The sequence below is a fragment of the Salvelinus namaycush genome, chromosome 5 (assembly GCF_016432855.1).
Source record: "Salvelinus namaycush isolate Seneca chromosome 5, SaNama_1.0, whole genome shotgun sequence".
Classification (NCBI taxonomy): Eukaryota; Metazoa; Chordata; class Actinopteri; order Salmoniformes; family Salmonidae; genus Salvelinus; species Salvelinus namaycush.
In genome coordinates this window covers 48277107-48292578 of record NC_052311.1, presented here as the reverse complement: position 1 = coordinate 48292578, position 15472 = coordinate 48277107, and the positions used below count along the sequence as shown (strand labels likewise).

Genomic DNA, 15472 nt, shown 5'->3' with positions numbered 1-15472 from the left:
GCATTATCATTTTCACAGTATTATTCCATGCTCATAGTGTGGATATACAGTGTTTGTGTGTATAACACGGACAATTCACGTTTTTGAATGCACTGAGCCTTTAAGTCTGCCTCTGGTCTGTAAAAGTGTGTCACTGGGTTAAAGTGACTTTCAAGCGCCCACGCAAGTGGGAGTGGCTGACAACTCAGTCACATGGTTAACACACTATTTAGAACATTGAGTACAGAAGAGTCATCGTACAGAAGAGTCATCCAACAAGGGAGTTCGTCCGGCGTTTCTCATCTTGTTACAGATCTTTAAATATATAAAAACTATTCGGGTTGTATTAGATGCCATTGAAAAGTCGCGGGAACATTTTGGCTGAAAGAAGAGCAGAATTTGTTTTGTTCAGGATACTGACAGTGGAGTGCAGATAATTATATTAATGCCACAAATATTTACTACAGTAATGTAGTTGAGACTAAAATAAGAAACAGTGTTGAGCTTTAGATGATCGACGCTTTGAATTTGAGTTTAACGGCTGTGCTACTAAGGATAATAGCACTTTGCGATCCTTACAGAAAACATCCAGTTGACATTGTGAAACAGGCGAGTTATTAACAAGACATTTAGTCAGTATAGGTTGCTTTCTCTAAAGATTCTCAGAATCGAGGTGCCTGCAGACATGGGCTCAATCAAGCCTGGTAAGACCGGCTTTATTATCCGTGCTATTACAATGTATCTTGTCATGTAATTGAAAGTGTCCACCTCTCGCTACATTGACCAGTTACTTTGTTGCAAATGTGTTACTTTGTTACAAATCTAGTGTTACTGTTGCTGTTAAGAATGAATGTGTCGTTCTACGCATCTGTTCTAGAAAAAGCTTGTAAAATCTGGCTAATATCTGTCCACATTTTATTTAGTTGTGTGATTTTTACAAGTTATATATGGACCACAATTAGAAACCTAATAGATTATTTAGCTTTTCTGGTCTGCTTATTGTCAAGCCATGTATATTGGTTAGGAATGCCACTGTGCTACGGGGTTTTTTGTTTTGACACTACAATGTTCTGCTTTGCTTCACCTCACATGGACCAAGCTGCCTAGCCATGTGCCAATGCTTCTCGACTCTCACTGCTCATTGGCCGAGAAGAGGCTGTGACGCAATCATTGCATAATTCTGCGCTGAGTCCAAGCTCGAGGGCTGTATGCAGGTCCACGTGAAACTGAAGGAAACAATTTTGGTGACCTAGATTTGCTCTCTTAGACATGACAGCTCCACATGTGGGTGGGTTTTGGAAGCGAATAGTCATAGCTGGTTAGGTAATCATGGCCAGGTCTTCGAGACCATTAACTACATTTAGGGCTACATAGTATAGTATAATATATTAATTTATGTTGATTTTGTGTCTGAGCCTCCTGTACACCAAGCAACAGGTGAATTATTTTCCTAGCTGGGCTTATTTAGCCCATATTTAAGCATTTGGCTTAATAATGTCAACATTTTTATGTAATAATGTGGTTTAACACCAAATGACTACAAGAATAACTTTACTTTTGACAGAAACTAAAATACAATATATTATTCTGCCCTTTCAAGCGAAAGAGCAGTAACTGCTCATAAATGGAAACTTTGAAAAATGACTTCAGCGTTTTTGAATTGTCGAGCCAAATTAATTGTAGTCAGATCATTGGAGATGTTAACTGTTGTCTTTTTTCCGTTTATTTTGTATTCATATCAATCACATTTATTTATAAAGCCCTTCTTACATCAGCTGATGTCACAAAGTGAAACTCAGCCTAAAACCCCAAACAGCAAGCAATGCAGGTGTAGAAGCACGGTGGCTAGGAAAAACTCCCTAGAAAGGCCGGAACCTAGAAAGAAACCTAGAGAGGATCCAGGCTATGAGGGGTGGCCAGTCCTCTTCTGGCTGTGCCGGGTGGAGATTATAACAGAACATGGCCAAGATGTTCAAATGTTCATAGATGACCAGCAGGGTCAAATAATAATAATCACAGTGGTTGTAATCACAGTGGTTGTAGAGGGTGCAACAAGTCAGCACCTCAGGAGTAAATGTCAGTTGGCTTTTCATAGCCAATCATTCAGAGTATCTCTACCACTCTTGCTGTCTCTAGAGAGTTGAAAACAGCAGGTCTGGGACAAGGTAGCACGTCCGGTGAACAGGTCAATGTTCCATAGCCGCAGGCACAACAGTTGAAACTGGAGCAGCAGCACAACCAGGTAGACTGGGGACAGCAAGGAGTCATCTGGCCAGGTAGCCCTGAGGCATGGTCCTAGGGCTCAGGTCCTCCAAGAGAAAGAAAGAAAGAGAGAGAGAGAATTAGAGAGAGCATACTTAAATTCTCACAGGACACCGGATAAGACAGGAGAAATACTCCAGATATACAGACTGACCCTAGCCCCCCGACACAAACTATTGCAGCATAAATACTGGAGGCTGAGACAGGAGGGGTCGGGAGACACTGTGGCCCCGTCCGACGATACCCCCGGACAAGGCCAAACAGGCAGGAAATAACCCCACCCACTTTGCCAAAGCACAGCCCCCACACCACTAGAGGGATATCTTCAACCACCAACTTACTATACTGAGACAAGGCCGAGTATAGCCCACGAAGATCTCCCCCACGGCACGAACCCAAGGGGGGCCACCAACCTGGACAGGAAGATCACGTCAGTGACTCAACCCACTCAAGTGACGCACCGCTCCTAGTGACAGCATGGAAGAGGACCAGTAAGCCAGTGACTCAGCCCCTGTAATAGGGTTAGAGGCAGAGAATCCCAGTGGAGAGTGGGAACCGGCCAGGCAGAGACAGCAAGGGTGGTTCGTTGCTCCAGTGCCTTTCCGTTCACCTTCACACTCCTGGGCCAAACTACACTCAATCATAGGACCTACTGAAGAGATGAGTCTTCAATAAAGACTTAAAGGTCGAGACCGAGTCTGCGTCTCTCACATGGATAGGCAGACCATTCCATAAAAATGGAGCTCTATAGGAGAAAGCCCTGCCTCTGTTTGCTTAGACATTCTAGGGACAGTAAGGAGGCCTGCGTCTTGTGACCGTAGCATACGTGTAGGTATGTACGGCAGGACCAAATCGGAAAGATAGGTACGAGCAAGCCCATGTAATGCGTTGTAGGTTAGCAGTAAAACCTTGAAATCAGCCCTGTCTTGAAATTGACCCTGACGGCAGTTACTGCCTTCTTGCTTGGTACACCCACTGGAATTACGATTTCTTTTTTCGTTTTCAATTTAAAGTTTTATTAAGTTTTCTTGTTTTTCAATCAACCAACAAAACACATTCCACATTCACAGATGTGACAGACTTTAAAAAATAATATATAAAAAATAAATAATAATAATAAAACATGTACAAAAATTGTAATATATATATATATACACATATACACATACACACAAATAATAATTATTACAACATTTAAAAAGTTCTTATTAGCTATTTCCAGCCTTAGCTGAGACAACGAGCAAATAATTCGTTTTTTGATTTTACAGCACCTTACACAACATGCATCTGTTCATCTCCCTAATCACCCCATTCACTCTGTCCAACTTGAAATATAGTTGAGTAGTGGAGACCAGAGTCTATCAAACTTGGGCTGTCTCTTGCGGAGGTCATAAGTGAGCTTTTCAAGAGGGAGAAAGTCAACAATCTGGTCAATCCACATTTTAAATATAGGAGAGGTATTAGAGGCCCACAATAGAAGAATACATTTCTTAGCAAAGTATGTAATGGTCATAAGCAAATTTTCTCTGTCAGGATCAAGAACAAAGTCCTGCTGAGCATTAAGAAGATAGATACACGGGGTCATATCAAACTGTACATCTAGTATTTTCTGTGCAGCAGTATGTATAGATTGCCAAAATCTGGCAATCTCTCTACAGCTCCAAAATACATGCATATAGTTTCCACTTTCAGAGGTACATATTTTACAGTTAGGAGAAATGTCTGTTTTCATTCTATGGAGTCTCAAGGGAATGTAATAAAATTTGTACAAAAATTTGTAATTAGATTCTTTAATTTTTACATTAGTAAAGGAGCAGTATACCCTGTCGCAAACCTCCGCCCATAACTCAGACCAAGGTCTTTTCCCCAGATTATTTTCAAAGGAGTAAAGGAGGAGCCTCCTTTCTCAGAAAGGAGTCTATAGATATAAGATATTTTGCCTTTAATGGATTGTGCTGTGACAAGAAGGGTTTCAACTTCATTCAACTGAGTTCTTAACCTCCTCTTGGAAGTAAATGAGGAAATGACATGTCTAATTTGAAGATATTTTTAAAAATGGGATCTTGGCACATTGAATTCACTGCAGAGCTCTTGAAAGGATTTCAGTGTAGTGGTTTTCTGATGAAATAGGTCTGAAAGGTCCTGATTCCTAGAGTATGCCAAAGATTAAAGTTGGCATCCCTCAGGGTTTTTGGCAAGTCTGGGTTGCCTACTATAGGCGAGTGAGAACATATTTGGGAGGAAATGCCCAGATATTTCTTAATGATTTCTTTTTAACACAAACTTGTGTTCATACATTTATTTGTATGTGGCTGTCAGTGTCATATAGTTTGATACTTGTTTCAACAAACAACAATAAATCATGCCATGTTAAACCACAGTAACTGCAGCCCAAAGCTTAGTGATTCAGGGTAAAAAGCAATAACTGAGGTGAGCTATTGCATTTACTGCTTTTTTCCTTGGTTTCACTAACTTTTTCCAGCTACTGCAAACATGACATCCCATTTTATCTGAAACACATTTTGTCCACATGATAAATCGTGTATTTAATGTATAAAAAATGTCAACACATTTTTGACCAAGAGTGCAGTTACTGCTCTTTTGTTTTGTAGATGGCAGTATTATTCAATATAATATAGTACAGAAGAACTGACACACCCAACCCCAACCTAGATGGAAAAGAAATGTTAAAGTGAACAAATGATTACAGAAACACATTCGTTTTCACATTACACTGTAAAATGTCACGTTTTGAAGGTACACCATTAAGTCATTTAGGTCAAATGGAAGATATTTGCGATTTTGATTAGGTTTCGGGGTATCATGTAACACACCTTATCACCCTGTGCCCAAAAGTCTTTAAATCAAGTATTTTTGTGATTATTAGTGTTTTTGTTCAAACATTTTCTTCCATAGTGGTGACATGTATGACCCTGACTTGGACTGCAGGCTTTGCTGTACTATTTGGTATAACTGTACACACCCATAGAGCCAACGTGTTATGTAACAGTGGTGTTATTCAATTGCCAGGAATGAGGTAGTAAAAACAGGTCAAACACCAGGATGAATGAACGAAGGGGGGAAACGGTCTGGCATAAGTCCTGCTCTATAGTGGGTGTGGCAAGGGCAAACAGGCAGATGCTTTATCAGATTTTATGGCTTATATTATGTTTATATATGGTTTATCATTTACCTTTGACCTAGTTGGTCCATTTCCATCACTATTATAACCTTACTCTGACTTACAATGGGGTAAAAACTTAGAATAATATTTTGTGTCCCTCTTAGTTGTAACAAAATATTACGACATCAAGATTATGACGTCAATATTATGTTTTTGATATGACGTATATTTGACTTATATTCCACTAACCTTTTGTCTTTTTTTCCCTTCTCCCCTCAGGTGGTGTAATAGCCTACATCTCTTCTGGCTCCGCCTCCAGTCCGGAGTCCTGTTTGAGTGACAGCTGCAGCAGCGGCTACCTGTGCTCCTCTTCGCCTCATCCCTCACTGCCAAGCCGGGCAGTAGGAATCATGGTGGACATCGCCCGCCCTACCACAGCCAAGCACCCACGTAGCCACGGCACAGACAAGACTGGGCGATCCACCTCCACCAAGAGCAGCATCACCAGTGAGTGCATTTCAGCCCTGGAAATACATTCAGTATGGCAAGGATACTAGATTTATTCAGAATGACAAAGGATAGGAAATGCACTGTATGAGTTGCCACACTAATCCAGGTAATAGGTGCATTTCGTATTCTCAAGTCTACATGAGTCATCATCATGTACAGGTGGAATAGTACATTTGTTAGAGAGGTGTGAATTAGTAGTAACATTGCTTTGTGTTTCTCCTTACAGAGATCAACGGCATGGTGTTGTTGTGTAAGGTGTGCGGCGACGTGGCCTCGGGGTTCCACTATGGCGTCCACGCCTGCGAGGGCTGTAAGGTAAGACTAGTCCTGACTGCTTCTCACGGAATGCCACACTGCCAGTCCAAGGTTTCATTCATGTTATTCAACGGCTCTGTGTCGTAAGTGTTTTGACAGTCTCATTCGTGTTTAAACTAGGTAATGACCGCGCACAAACAATGTTTTCTGTGATTGTTCTCAGGGTTTCTTCAGGAGGAGCATCCAGCATAGCATCCGGTATAAGAAGTGCCTGAAGATGGAGAACTGCACCGTCATAAGGATCAACAGGAACCGCTGTCAGCAGTGCCGCTTCAAGAAGTGTCTGGCTGTGGGCATGTCTAGAGACTGTGAGTCTCCACTTTTAAATCTACATAGAAAATAATAACGGAATTTTTCCCACAGGGAAATACAATGGTTAATGGTGTGAGGGGTTTCCTTTTACAAGTTGGATGGATTGACTGACTGTAGGGATATCTGAGCCCTTATTAGTGATATATGTACTAATGTGTGTTATATTTGATTTCCTTCTCCAGCTGTCAGGTTTGGCCGCATCCCAAAGAGAGAGAAGCAGCGCATGCTGCTGGAGATGCAGAACGCCATGAACAACATGGTGATGAACAACAACAGCCAGCTCCACAGTATGCTCCACGGCACCCAGAGTCCACCCTGTCCCACGGAAGGGCTCCCCAATGACGGCAGCTCCGCTTCATCTGCCTCTTCTTCCTCATCTATCTCGTCTTCATCAGGCTCCAGCCCTTCCTCACCCTGTTCCGCTCAAGACTCCATGGAGACCAGCTCTAGCTCCGCCTCTTCCTGTTCATCGGATAGCGGCGATGACGAGGTTCCTCATTCCAGGGTGTGTCACCAGGGCACATTCACGTACCGCCGTGAGCAGCAACAGTCCATCAAAGAGGAACCGGAGGAGTCACCTTCGCCGGTCACCAGGGAAACTGTAAAAGACAGGAGAGACAGCCGCCTTGAGGAACTGCAGGAGAGCTGGAAACGCTGCAACAAAGACGCCAGGGGTTACCAACCTAGTTGCAACAGCCATCAACACGTCACCAACGGTCCCTACCGGGAAGAGAGAGTTGTTTACCAGCAGCTAAACGGCGCCCCCAGTGGTAGAATGCCAGAGGACTCCTACAGCCTCCATCACAGGAGCCACAACACAATGCACAACTTACAGACCGTCTCCAGTGGTTACAGTGGACCATCATACAGCCTACAGGACCACAAGACAAACATGGTGAGTGTCCTTTTATCAGTTAATTAGTCTTCGTTGAAACATTGAGGAGATTGAAGGTCTCTTTATAAAATGTTACAGTAGAAATGCATTGTATACTGCACACCTGAAATTACCCCATAACCATGCCTAAAGCACACATGGAAAAGACCTAAAAAGGCCTATCCTCTAAATCCCCTCCATTTTGTTTCTTCTGCATTACTACTCCAGTATTCTGTTTTCCATAACTGAGGGCCCTGTTCTCGACTCTTGTCACCCCAGGTCACTCCTAGTCTCTATGTGGACCCCAGCCAGCGCAGCCAGGAGATCTGGGAGGAGTTCTCCCTGAGTTTCATCCCGGCCGTGCACGAGGTGGTGGGGTTTGCCAAGAGGATCCCGGGCTTCCGAGACCTCTCCGAGTACGACCAAGTCAGCCTGCTCAAAAACGGAACGTTTGAGGTAAGAATCCCTGGACTCTCTGATACCAAAAATAGATCTTTCCCAACTCTGGCTGTCGTGTTCCAACTGAACATTGCACTCTCTTTAACTCTGAGTGTTGAATTGGCTAAATATATTACAGTCTGTAGATATGTTATGACAGAGTATCAGTGTATTTTAACTCAACATTGAATTCTCTCTAACCCAGTTAGGTGTGCATTATCACTGTTGAATTCTGCCAGTATGTTGCCCAGTGCTAGTCACCATAAACCCCTGTTCTAACACACCCTCTCTCCCACCTCTCTCTCTCCAGGTGCTTATGGTGCGCTTCGCTTCTCTGTTCAACGTGGCCGAGCGCACCGTGACCTTCCTGACGGGGAAGTGTTACAGCTTGGAGCTGCTGCGCTCGCTGCGGGCCGGGCAGCTGCTCACCTCCATGTGTGACTTCAGCGAGAAGCTGGCCGCTCTGCAGCTGGACAAGGATGAGATGAGCCTCTTCATTGCCGTCGTCCTCGTCTCCGCCGGTAAATAACACTGTCCCTGTAAACAGTGTCCTTGTAAAACACAGTGTCCTTGTAAAACACATTGTCCTTTTTAACACATGGTAATTGTAAACACACTGTCCTCACATCACTGGCTGACTGGTTGGCTGACTGGTTGGCTGGCTGTCCTCTAGCTGACTGGTTGGCTGGCTGTCCGCTGGCTGGCTGTCCTCTGTCTGACTGGTTGGCTGGCTGACTGTATTATGGTCCGGTGTCTAAAATGGCACCCTATTCCCTATATAGTGCACAACTTTGGTCAAAAGTGCCATTTAAAACGCAGTCCTGTACATACCATTCAGCCACTGGTGTTAACACACAATACTCATGTGTACGATTAAACCTAAAGCCTTCTTTGATAGTGACTGTTCTTATGCTCTGTTCTGTGATCAGATCGTTCGGGGATCCAGGACTTGAAGTCAGTGGAGGCGCTGCAGGACACACTGATCCGAGCGCTGCGGAGTCTGATTATGAAGAACCACGCCAACGAGACTACCACCTTCACCAAGCTGCTGCTGAAGCTGCCCGAGCTGCGCTCCCTCAACAACGTACACTCTGAAGAACTGCTGGCCTTCAAAGTGCACTCGTAATGGGGCACTCACAATAGGGCTCATCTGACTCCTAATACCCTCCTTCCACACTTTAAAACCAGGACTGACTTCCTCTGCCACTCCTATACCAGGACCAAGGGGAGACCTTGGTTTGCAGTCAACCAACTCAGTGTATTTCTCCAGAATGTATTGAGAAGTTCTTCTTTTGGACTATGTTGATAGGGACAAAGGTCAAAGAAGAGAAGATACTGTACTCTAGTCATAGGAGAAGGCTTGGGAACTGAGCTATTGCACAGACACTGTGTGAGAGGCTTGTTGTTTTACCAAGTTAGAGGCACCTTTCCTTTCTATTTTTAAATTTAACAGATGAAGAAATACTATACCGGCTTTTTGAAATGATGAAGTGCAGAACTACTTGGTTTTGTTTGTTAAAGCCATTTAATTCCAATGTGTATTGCTCACGAGCAATGTGAATGTGATGATTATGCTATCTATTGGATGTTTCAAACGACGCGCAATATCAATTGGTCACTGTTTTCGACCCAATATGTTTGATAAAAGCCCTCAAGACTCAATGTAAACATCTATATCAAAAAAGAATGCTTGATTAATCAGATAATTGCTGCAATTGCATGGCTATCCTTAAGTGAACAACTCGACTTTGTCGCTCCCAACCCTCCGAGGAAGGCATAATTTCTTTATTTTTGAATTGTTCAACTGCATTATCATCTTTACTGTCCTTTGTGTACATAGGGTATTTCATTTGTCTGAATATTTTGAATATTTTATTTTTGCCTGTCTTTGTTTCAGCTGCTTCTACCACGCCTCCTTCTGGGGAGTTGTTGATAGTACACTATTTCAGCAACACAACTTTGCACATTGTGTTGTGGACTGTCAACCTCCAAAATCTCACATGCCACCACAGACCCACATCATGTGCGCATGATGTGAACACGATGATACTGAAGTGTTCCTGAACTGATTCCCCACCTTCCTCACAGTGAGGAGTTACTGGGTGGTTTTGACTTTACCTCCTGGCATTTCAGCACAGCACTGACTTTAAAACTGATATTGTTTCCCATCTGTTGTTTTTTTGGGAATGTCTGTATTTGTCTCCTTTTACTGACAAGATTGCAGTTTGTAAATAAATAGTTATGCTATATCTATCATATATATATATATAAGTAGTATAAATAAATACAAGTGAAATTATTTACGGTCTTGAGTTTTTTGTGTGCAATATGTTTGAACTCATTTGGTGATCTAATATGAGCGTCTATGAGGGGTAAAGCATTAAGAACTGTAGGTTTGTGGTTAGTTACATTGCGATATCATTTGTAGGGGGTACTGTATTGTACAGTGATTTTCCATATTACAAACCAGGTCCAATTAATTGGCTTAAAGCACAGGCGTCAAACTCATTCCAAGGAGGGCCGAGTGTCTGCTATTGATTGATGAATTAAGGTCACTAATTAGTAGGGAACTCCACACATCTGTTCGTCTAGGGCTGAATTGAAAGGAAGAACCAAAAACCTGCAGACACTAGGCCCTCCATAGAATGAGTTTAACAACCCAACTCTGTAACCAAAATGTGGACCTGAAATGCAATGACTAAGGTTCCTCCACAAGGGCGCGCTGTCGACATTGTTATGTCGTACCACTATTTCCATGGTGTAAACTGATTTCAGTACAGCTGGAAATGTGCAGATGTGTATTTCAGCAGAGGAGCTGCCCAGAGACCGACAGAAGTGGAGTCTTTGTAGCTGGTTTATACGCTAGCCAGGTTAACGGATGCGTGAGTGTAAGTAGAAAAGTACACTCAATTCAATACAGTTCTGACTTATGAATAAGTTATGGCTTGTATCTTAATGGATGTAAGACCTTGCATTAAAATGCCCCGAAGAAGCAATAATGAGCATAAATAATTTTTTTATATTTAATATTTGTATCATTTTATGGACAGTGATAGTTAGAATGTAGAAGGGAGACAGGAAGAGCTGAGATGGGATTCATACCCAAGTCGCCAGGGATATATGTGTTTCGGAGTCTGGGAGGCCAACCATTAAGCCAGACTCCGGCACAATGATCATCAATTCCTTCCTAGAATAACACATTTCATGTCAGTGTGCTCAGAGAATGATGTTTTACACATAGTATCAACAGGGATTGTGCCCCCAACACACACACACCGTCAGTCAGGCTGCCATTGTAAGTATGAATGTGTACTTAATTGACTTGCCTTATCAAATAAAGATTAAACAAACACTGTCTGATCAAACAAAAAGCAAGTGCTGATTTTTAGTGTAAAGGTTTGCGCGTAAAGGTCTACCAAATTCTAGAGCGCTATTGGTTGACTTTGGTTTTTCATTTGATTGGTGTCCTGAATAGTTGTCCAGCACCAGCTAGCTAGATCATGGACATACAGGCTTTCCTAGAGTTTCCCCTCACCACTGTTGAATTAAAGGGATACTTAAAAAAAAAAATACCGGCATTAGCATTATTGGGCTAAAACAATGTATGTTACAACCTCAAAGTATCTTGAAACATTGTAGTTGTATGGTCAAGTGCCACAAAGAAGAACACAGGCAAATTACAGTTGACCTCGAACGGAGCAGCACGACTGGCCCTTAAATGTACACGGAGGGCTAAATGTCTTTGTGGGAGGTATTGACATGTTGAAAGCACATGTTCAAACAGCTAACACACAGCTCAGACACCCATACATACCCCACAAGACATGCCACCAGGGGTCTCTTCACAGCCCCCCAAGTCCAAAAAAGACTCTGGGAAACACACAGTACTACATAGAGCCATGACTACATGGAACTCTCTTCCACATAAAGTAACTCAAGTGAGCAGTAAAAACAGACGGCACAACGCGGACTGTGAAGAGAGACACACACACACACACACACACACACACACACACACACACACACACACACACACACACACACACACACACACACACACACACACACACACAAACGCACTCACACTCTAACATGCATTCTATTGTGGTATTGTGGATTTTATATTGTAAATGTGTAATAATAGTGTAATAATGTATTGTATGATGTATTGTTTTATATATGGCGGTTGTTGTGTTTTGTTGAGCTGTAACTGTTTTAACCCTGTTGGGATCCCAGGAAGAGTAGCTGCTGCCTTGGCGGCAGCTAATGGAGAACCTACTAAATACTAAATGAACAAAGTTCTTCATAGAACCTTTAAAAAAAAGGTTATACGTAGCACAAAAAAGGGATCTGCTATGGTTACAAGCCAAATAACCCTTATTTGGCACTATATAGAATGCTGGTTTTCAAAGAACTCTTCTAAGAATGCTTTCCCATAATGCACCCCACCCATCCTCATTCCTCACCTCACCTGACCGGTACCCAACCAAAAACATACTTAATGCGTCGCTCAGTTATGTATAGAGCCATGTCATCATGGAATGCTCTGCAACCAGAAGTTACTGCAAAAAGCAATACATCTGATAAAAAAATATTGTATCACAGAACCTCTCCTCTTATTAAAGATCTAATTTAAATGAATTGTATATAAGAATATAAATATGTATATATGAATAGTGTGTAAATAGTATTTTTGTTGGTGTCTTAAAAAAAGTAATATCTTGTAATAAAAAGTAATATCTATGTTGTTCTTGTTTATGACAGTTCTGTACTTTTTCATGTAGTTGTAAGTTTTATGTGGACCCCAGGAAGAGTAGCTACTGAGTGTCCTAATAAACTAAACTAAACCTTGTCCCCAGGCTAATTGCTAGAGCCGGCTGGTGGAAGAGACTACCCCTAACCTGACGTGACCTGCAATAACCTCACCTCACCTTCTACACACTAAAAACAAATGGTTCTATAAAGTGCCTAACAAGGGTTCTTTAGCTTGTAACCACAACGGAACCCATTTTGGTGCTATATGGAACCTTTTTTGAAGGTTCTATAAAGTATCATATTCATCAGATTCTCAATGGAACCTGTATGGTGCTATAAAGAACCCTTTCCTATGGTTCTATAAAGAAACATAAAAAAGGTTCTATATAGCACCAAAAAATGGTTCCGCTATGGGTCTAACCCTTTTTGGGGCTACAGTTGAAGTCGGAAGTTTACATACACTTAGGTTGGAGTCATTAAAACTCATTTTTCAACCACTCCACAAATTTCTTGTTAACAAACTATAGTTTTAGCAAGTCATTTAGGACATCTACTTTGTGCATGACACAAGTCATTTTTCCAACAATTGTTTACAGACAGATTATTTAACTTATAATCCACTGTATCACAATTCCAGTGGGTCAGAAGTTTACATACACTAAGTTGACTGTGCCTTTAAACAGCTTGGAAAATTCTAGAAAATGATGTCATGGCTTTAGAAGATTCTGATAGTCTAATTAACATAATTTGAGTCAATTGGAGGTGTACCTGTGGATGTATTTCAAGGCCTACCTTCAAACTCAGTGCCTCTTTGCTTGACATCATGGGAAAATCAAAATAAATCAGCCAAGACCTCAGGAAAAAAATTGTGGACCTCCTCAAGTCTGGTTCATCCTTGGGAGCAATTTCCAAATGCCTGAAGGTACCACGTTCAGCTGCACAAACAATAGTTCGCAAGTATAAACACCATGGGACCACGCAGCCATCATACCGCTCAGGAAGGAGACGCATTCTGTCTCCTAGAGATGAACGTACTTTGGTGCGAAAAGTGCAAATCAATCCCAGAACAACAGCAAAGGACCTTGTGAAGATGCTGGAGGAAACAGGTACTAAAGTATCTATATCCACAGTAAAACGAGTCCTATATCGACATAACCTGAAAGGCCGCTCAGCAAGGAAGAAGCCACTGCTCAAAAACCGCCATAAAAAGCCAGGCTACGGTTTGCAACTGCACATGTGGACAAAGATCGTACTTTTGGGGAAATGTCCTCTGGTCTGATGAAACAAAAATGGAACTGTTTGGCCATAATGACCATCGTTATGTTTGGAGGAAAAAGGGGGAGGCTTGCAAGCCGAAGAACACCATCCCAACCGTGAAGCACGGGGGTGGCAGCATCATGTTGTGGGGGTGCTTTGCTGCAGGAGGGACTGGTGCACTTCACAAAATAGTTGGCATCATGAGGGAGGAAAATTATGTGGATATATTGAAGCAACATCTTAAGACATCAGTCAGGAAGTTAAAGATTGGTCGCAAATGGGTCTTCCAAATGGACAATGACCCCAAGCATACTTCCAAAGTTGTGGCAAAATGGCTTAAGGACAACAAAGTCAAGGTATTGGAGTGGCCATCACAAAGCCCTGACCTAAATCCTATAGAAATGTTGTGGGCAGAACTGAAAAAGTGTGTGCGAGCAAGGAGGCCTACAAACCTGACTCAGTTACACCAGCTCTGTCAGAAGGAATGGGCCATAATTCACCCAACTTATTGTGGGAAGCTTGTGGAAGGCTACCCGAAACGTTTGACCCAAGTTAAACAATTTAAAGGCAATGCTACCAAATACTAATTGAGTGTATGTAAACTTCTGACCCACTGGGAATGTGATGAAAGAAATAAAAGCTGAAATAAATCATTCTCTCTCCTATTATTCTGACATTTCACATTCTTAAAATAAAGTGGTGATCCTAACTGACCTAAAACAGGGAATTTTTACTAGGATTAAATGTCAGGAATTGTGAAAAACGGAGTTTAAATGTATTTGGCTAAGGTGTATGTAAACTTCCGACTTCAACTGTATATAGAACCCTTTTTATGGTTATTTATAGAACCTTTATGGAGAATGGTTCTTTATAGAACCAATCTCAAATTCAAAGGTTCTTTGTAGAACCATATAGGGTTTTTTATTCTGGTTTAATAGCCATATTATATTGTAAAACTTCTGTAGGTTTTAATATTGTGTTAATTAACAAGGCTGCGGAAAGGCTGCGGATCCCTGAGGAGAGAATTGAGAACTACTGACTTAGTCAACTGTTCTCAAATGACACAAGGCCATACATTAATCTTTCAGGAGACACCGTCACTGGACGTAATCATAAATAACATGTACTAGCATAAAACAACAGATTAGATCAACTGGAATGACACTCACTCACGGTTGCACAAAAAGAGCTGTGAACAAACCACGCCCCAAAATATTTTAATGAGACGCTTCTACATTTTAATTATCACTAAAAGAGGAAATAACCCTTTTTTGAAAAGAAAATAACCATTGAAGGGCTCAAAGGGTTATTTGAGTCAGTATGGTTCCACACAGAACCATCACCGCTTTCCAAAAACCCTTGAAGAACCCTAATTTTTGGGGTGTGTACCTGTTTGATTATGCCCAGGTATGTGTTTGCAACACAGGAGGTTGTTGGTACCTTAATTGTGGAGGACGGGCTCAAAGTAATAGCATGGAACGGAATTTATGGAATGGTATCGAACTCCTCAAACACATGGTTTCCATGTGTTTGATACCATTCCATTCACTCCATTCCAGTCATTATAATGAACCTTCCTCCCTCCTGTGGTTTGGAGCTTTTCTACAGGAAAACATACATCACAAACAAGTCCTCCCTTTTCAGGG

General features: G+C 41.9%; 1 protein-coding gene across 1 annotated transcript; it reads left to right on the top strand.

The window, feature by feature from the left end:
- The first annotated feature begins 229 nt into the window (after nucleotides 1-229).
- Nucleotides 230-10113, top strand: LOC120048374 (nuclear receptor subfamily 1 group D member 2-like). Its single transcript, XM_038994299.1, has 8 exons — nucleotides 230-683; nucleotides 5645-5872; nucleotides 6102-6190; nucleotides 6354-6498; nucleotides 6685-7397; nucleotides 7656-7832; nucleotides 8125-8335; nucleotides 8744-10113. Exons 1-8 carry the CDS (start codon nucleotides 665-667, stop codon nucleotides 8938-8940), a joined length of 1779 nt encoding a protein of 592 aa, XP_038850227.1. The 5' UTR covers nucleotides 230-664; the 3' UTR covers nucleotides 8941-10113.
- Nucleotides 10114-15472: the final 5359 nt, after the last annotated feature.

Excerpts from the sequence above, each read along its gene's own strand:
- LOC120048374 (XM_038994299.1), top strand. Across the intron at positions 6,499-6,684 it reads TGTGGGCATGTCTAGAGACT|CTGTCAGGTTTGGCCGCATC; the intron begins GTGAGTCTCCAC and ends TTCCTTCTCCAG. Across the intron at positions 8,336-8,743 it reads CGTCGTCCTCGTCTCCGCCG|ATCGTTCGGGGATCCAGGAC; the intron begins GTAAATAACACT and ends TTCTGTGATCAG.